The sequence below is a fragment of the Lampris incognitus genome, chromosome 15, assembly GCF_029633865.1.
Source record: "Lampris incognitus isolate fLamInc1 chromosome 15, fLamInc1.hap2, whole genome shotgun sequence".
Classification (NCBI taxonomy): domain Eukaryota; kingdom Metazoa; phylum Chordata; class Actinopteri; order Lampriformes; family Lampridae; genus Lampris; species Lampris incognitus.
In genome coordinates this window covers 40,290,987-40,297,121 of record NC_079225.1, presented here as the reverse complement: position 1 = coordinate 40,297,121, position 6,135 = coordinate 40,290,987, and the positions used below count along the sequence as shown (strand labels likewise).

Genomic DNA, 6,135 nt, shown 5'->3' with positions numbered 1-6,135 from the left:
GCTTATTGGGTTTCTCCTGCATGCCTTTTAATGCACTTGAGAAAAAAAAATCTGCATTTTGTAACGTGCAAATAAAGTAATCAAATCAAATCTGGCCCCTGTTGCCACCCCAGTGGGTGATTGATTGTTACTCCTCCACCATCGAGCTGCACGTATACACCATATACCATAACCTCAGCACAGTAAATAGTGATGCAGCAGAGATGGCTTGAGCACACCATTTCCCATTCCCTATGACCCCAAACAGGTTTCTCCTTCCATCATATCCTAAAAGTAACGTGCATTAATTCACCAAATCACGTCGCCTCCTTTTGATTTGCAAGCTTATAATAAGCTGCAGTTGTTGCACCGTTGTGAAGAGTATATAATCCACATTTCAAAAGCAACGTGAGTGCCACGCTGCAAAAATCACTGGCCCCTCTTTGGCCGCCCCATTCAGAATGTCCTGCAGGCGCCACTGTGTAAGGCGTGTTATATGATCAACTCGGCGAGGGCGAGGGCGAGCGGCGGCGTGCCCATACGTTAGATCAAATCTGATCGTAGAGCTGGCAGGAATAAATAAATTAAGCTTACAAAGTAATGGGCGAGCTGGCGTTTTATCTAATGGCACTGCAGCACTTTCGGTGCCTCCTGCGAGTGTGGCTTAATCACTTGTAAGACCTGATCGAGTGTGTGTTAATAAACATTAGGCTGTCTCTCTCTCTCCCCAGTGATTAGTGGTTTATGTTCTCGGCTCTCTGCAGGCTGAAGACGCAGTCCTGAAGATTGATGGAGGGCCATGCTATTCAAACAGCAGGCACTGCTGAGACAGAAGCTCTTCGTTCTGGGCAGCCTCGCTATCGGGAGTCTCCTCTATCTTGTGGCCAGGGTCGGGACCTTGGATAGGTGGGTGGCCGCCGTCGCTCTTTGACCAAACACTGCTTTATGTCACAATACTGAACACTTGTTTTTTTCCATCTGTGCCACACGGGATGAACAATGACTGGGGGCGGCACGGTGGCCCAGTTGGTCAGCACTCTTGCCTCACAACAAGAAGGTCCTGGGTTCGAACCCCAGGCCGTCCCAGGTCCTTTCTGTGTGGAGTTTGCATGTTCTCCCCGTGTCTGCGTGGGTTTCCTCCGAGTGCTCCGGTTTCCTCCCACCGTCAGAAAGACACGCGTGTTAGGGTTAATACTCCTGTCTGTGCCCCTGAGCAAGGCGATGGAAAGAAGAACTGGAGTTGGTCCCCCGGGCGCTGCAGCTGCCCACTGCTCCTAGCTACAATGTGTGTGTTGGGATGGGCTAAACGCAGAGAGCGACTCTCCCCACGGAGATTCATAAAGTACATCTTATCTCTTCCATTCAACGTGATTGTTAAGCGTCTTTCAGCGGTGTTGCATCGAGATCATGTGACGATCTCGTCATATGTATTACACAGCTCGCCTGTCTCAGTGAATGATGATGAGAATTCAGTACTTAACATCCATTCCGTCCATTAGCCAAGCCACTTATCCTGCTCTCAGGTTTGCGGGACGCTGGAGCCTATCTCAGCAGTCACTGGGCGGCAGGTGGGGAGACACCCTGGACGGGCCGCCAGTCCATCACAGGGCCGGCACACACACACCGGGGCAATTTTTTTTTATTTCCCCCCTTTATCTCCCTAGTTGTACTTGGCTAATGACCCCACTCTTCCGAGCTGTCCCGGTCGCTGCTCCACCCCCCTCTACCGATCCGGGAAGAGGCTGCAGACTACCACATGGCTCCTCCAATACATGTGGAGTCGCCAGCCGCTTCTTTCACCTGACAGTGAGGAGTTTCACCAGGGGGATGTAGCGCGTGGGAGGATCACGCTATTCCCCCCCCCCCCCCTGAACAGGCGCCCCAGCCGACCAGAGGAGGCGCTAGTGCGGCGACCAGGACACACGCCCACATCCGGCTTCCCAGCCGCAACCACAGCCCACTATGTCTGTATGGGCGCCCGAGCAAGCCAGAGGTAACACGGGGATTCAAACTGGCGATCCCAGTGTTGGTAGGCAACGGAATAGTCCACTACGCTACACGGACACACACCCAGAGACAATTCAGTATGGCCGATTCACCTTGATGTTGCTCACAAAATGAGTTCTGATATACATGCAGGAGTATTAATTGAAAACTAATGATATACTGTAACGATCATATTCAGTTTAGTTTTACAGGGACGGTGCACATTGATGAATATTCATGTAAAAGTGACAGTCTGGCTTCTTCGACCGACGTACACAACAACGAGCTCTCATCGTAGCAAGTTGGTGCAGGTTCTGATGTTTATGTTTTGCTGTTCATGTATAGTGAACATAGTGCCGTGGAGACCTGGCATTGTGTAATGGTCGATGTACCTACAATAGAATAAAGTAGCAGTGTGGAAATCCCCATGTCGCTGTCTGTCGACTATCTGAGCTAATCCGCTATCCCGGGGCTCTTGCTAACTAGCCACATGCTGCTAGCTGTCTCCACCTACACCAGGCCAGTGTTACAATACACACACACACACACACACACACACACACACACACACACACACAGCCTACAGGGCAGATAAGCTAAATCACAAAAAGGCAAATATGGTACGAATAAGTTACAGCAAGTTAAACCAGAGATAACAGCTTTACACAGTACTACACACACAGTACTACATACACAGTACTACACACACAGTGTACTACTGCAGTAAATAAAACAATGAGTACATGTCAGACTGTTACAAACATCTGACCGTCTTTAAAGGCGCATTAAAGACTGACTTGAGAGAAAATAATGCACATCAGGTGTAAAATAAATCTAGATGTGCCGGTGAAAATCTGCCACTGATTTTATGGCGATTAAACATCTAAAAGTGGAGAAATGCTACCTGCACCTCTGAATTTCACCTAGCCATTCATTCATAGCCACAACTAAAACAAAAGGAATTAAATGTTTTCTAGCATAAAGTATGGACTTGTTGTGTGGTGTAGCTCAGACATTGGAAGTTGTTTGGGCGACATACTTAATAATGTAAGAATTGATTAAACAGGGGGCTACATTTAGCTGGATATATTCTGAGCTAGCTGACAGCTAACGCGTTGCCTCCATGCTGGAATCGGGTCTGCCACTCGGTAGTGATGGAACAAGTATTCAATTCCTTTACTTAAGTAAAAGCAGCAATACGACAGTGTGCGAATATTCCATTTATAGTAAAAATGTGGCATTCAAAACTTCACTTAAATAAAAGTAATGAAGTATTTTGGTAAAGTATACTCAAGTATCCAAAGTAAAAGTACTTTTTTAAATGGCCCCTTTCACAGTGTCAAATTGTTTGTTAACCTGTCAGCAATTTCTCTGTTGTAGCTGGTCTAACTACTATATATACTTTTTAAACGCTTAATGCATCATGTTATGATCTTACCGTATGTTTTGCATATAAAACCTTAAATGCAACGTGATTGATTGATTGATTGATTCTGCATAGTAACTGGTAACTACCGTCGTCAGATAAATGTAGTGGTGCACAAAGTACAATAACTCTCTCAGAAGTGTAGTAGAGTTAAAGCATAAAGTCTCACAAAATGGCAATAAGCAAGTAGAGTACCAGAACCTCAAAATTGTACTTAAGTACAGTACTTGAGTAAATGTACTTTGTTACTTTCCAGCTCTGGTGCTCAGTGGGGTAACTGTTTAGAGAATTTTTTCTCACTTTGTTTTTTGTTTTTTTTTCCTCTCTCTCTCTCTCTCTCTCTCTCTCTCTCTCTCTCTCTCTCTCTCTCTCTCTCTCTCTCTCTCGTATGCAGGCTGCAACCCATTTGCCCCATAGAGAGCAGACCGGCCTCTCCTGAGCCAGAGCAAATCCCGCTTCGCACGCTGCAGTTCAAGCGCGGCCTGCTCCACGAGCTACGCAAGGGCAATGCCACCAAAGAGCAAATCCGCCTGCACAACCTGGTGCAGCAGCTGCCGCGGGCCATCATCATCGGGGTGCGCAAGGGCGGCACCCGAGCCCTTTTGGAGATGCTCAACCTGCACCCGGCGGTGGTCAAGGCCTCGCAGGAGATCCACTTCTTCGACAACGACCAGAACTACGCCCGGGGCATGGACTGGTACAGGGGCAAAATGCCTTTCTCTTTCCCCCACCAGATCACTATCGAGAAGAGCCCGGCGTACTTCATCACGGAGGAGGTGCCCGAGCGCATCTTCAAAATGAACTCCTCCATAAAGCTGCTCATCATCGTGCGCGAGCCCACCACGCGAGCCGTGTCGGACTACACGCAGGTGCTGGAGGGCAAGGAGCGCAAAAACAAGACGTACCACAAATTTGAGAAGCTGGCCATTGACACCAACACCTGTGAGGTGAACACCAAGTACAAGGCGGTGCGGACCAGCATCTACACCAAACACCTGGAGCGCTGGCTCAAGTTCTTCCCCGTGGAGCAGTTCCACATCGTGGACGGCGATCGCCTCATCGCCGACCCGCTGCCGGAGCTGCAGCTCGTCGAGCGCTTCCTCAACCTGCCCTCCAGGATCAGCCAGTACAACCTGTACTTCAACGCTACCAGGGGGTTTTACTGCCTGCGATTTAACATTGTCTTCAACAAGTGCCTGGCGGGCAGCAAGGGGCGCATCCATCCCGACGTGGACCCGTCCGTGGTGGCGAAACTGCAGAAGTTCTTTCACCCCTTCAACCAGAAGTTTTACCAGATCACCGGCAGGACATTCGACTGGCCGTGACGAGCTTCGGACGTCTTTCGGTTGAAGTCACCGGGACGGCTCGTTTTACGACACTATAGAGGGACGTCAATAGCACTTTGGATTGAATTTAATACGAGAACGACGACGTGACCAAATATCAAAGGAAGTTAATGTATTTGTTTTTAAGTGTGCGGAGGTTCAAAAAAAAAAAAAGAAGATATAGTTTGGGGGTTTGACGAGCTGAATTGGTTTATAGCACTCGATCTAGCAAAAAGTATGTCCCAGGTCCTCACTCAGCCCCGTCAAGAAGTTAACGTACTAAAGTGAGGTGAATTGAAGAGATTATTTTTGTGTCATTACGTGTTGCTTTTCAAAAGACTGTAAAACACCCCCAACGTTCATGACCTTCATGCAGTTGCAATAAGCTTGAACTGTAATGGCTTTCCATTAGAAACCACACGAATGAGCATAAAAGAAATGTACACAACATTTGCTGAGAGCCACGGTTGTTCCTCGTGCTGTTTCTTTGATTCTATAAGCATGTGGTATCAAGTTCCCATGAGTTTGTTGTGGACTGCTGTGTTGTTTCTTGTCCCTTTCCCCCTCCCGTACCATTGCATTCTTTCTTTTTTCCTTTCTTTCTTTTTTTGTTGCTATTTTCAACCGTATCTTTGGTTAATTCTACTGCATGAGCTCTGCGAATTATATCAGTTCCCAGACGCCCATCAGAGTAGAAAATACCTATAACAGGATCGGATTGTTCAAGTTTCACTCAAACCACGTCCAGAACCCTCAAGCATTTAACACTTGGCCTTGTGTTGTATTGTAACTTTGTTGCTTTACCCCCAACACACACGCACACACACATAATACACACACACACACACACACACACACACACACGCACACAGCTTTTACACTGGTTTCCAATGTGCTTGGCAGAAACAAAAACAAAAAAAAGCCATCGTAAAAAAGAAAGTCACCTAAACATTCTTGTCCAACCAGCTGTTTATTCTACGATGAAATTTGTCTGTTTATGTGCAAATATTCATTCTGTATCATAAGTGTGTTGTTAAAAAAAGATTTAATTAAAAGAACATGTAAACATATGCCGTCTGGATTATTACATCCACTGGTTTCCTTCTTTCACTGGACGATCAGAACAGAATAGAAGAGAATAAGTTGATCTGTCTATGGTTGCCTTCAGCCTCCCTTATTGGGGTTCATTGTATCCATGGTAATGGGGGCAATTGCCGTGAATGGCGCCAGGTATGCTGGGCAGAACTACTATGGACTCCAAACGTGTCCTGGGGAAAAGCAGGGGGTGTCCATATTAAGACGTCTATGCTAGATGTGAACTCACAGCATGCGTAAGCAACATTGATTGGCAAAAAAATGTGCACAAGACAAGCAGTTGTTGAGACACTTTGTCAGCCAAAACTGCCTACAGTGTGTATA

At 47.0% G+C, this 6,135-nt stretch overlaps 1 protein-coding gene across 1 annotated transcript; it reads left to right on the top strand.

The window, feature by feature from the left end:
* The first annotated feature begins 778 nt into the window (after positions 1 to 778).
* Positions 779 to 4,716, top strand: LOC130125440 (heparan sulfate glucosamine 3-O-sulfotransferase 5). Its single transcript, XM_056295019.1, has 2 exons — positions 779 to 885; positions 3,786 to 4,716. The coding sequence occupies exons 1-2, from the start codon at positions 779 to 781 to the stop codon at positions 4,714 to 4,716; spliced, it is 1,038 nt and encodes a 345-aa protein (XP_056150994.1).
* Positions 4,717 to 6,135: the final 1,419 nt, after the last annotated feature.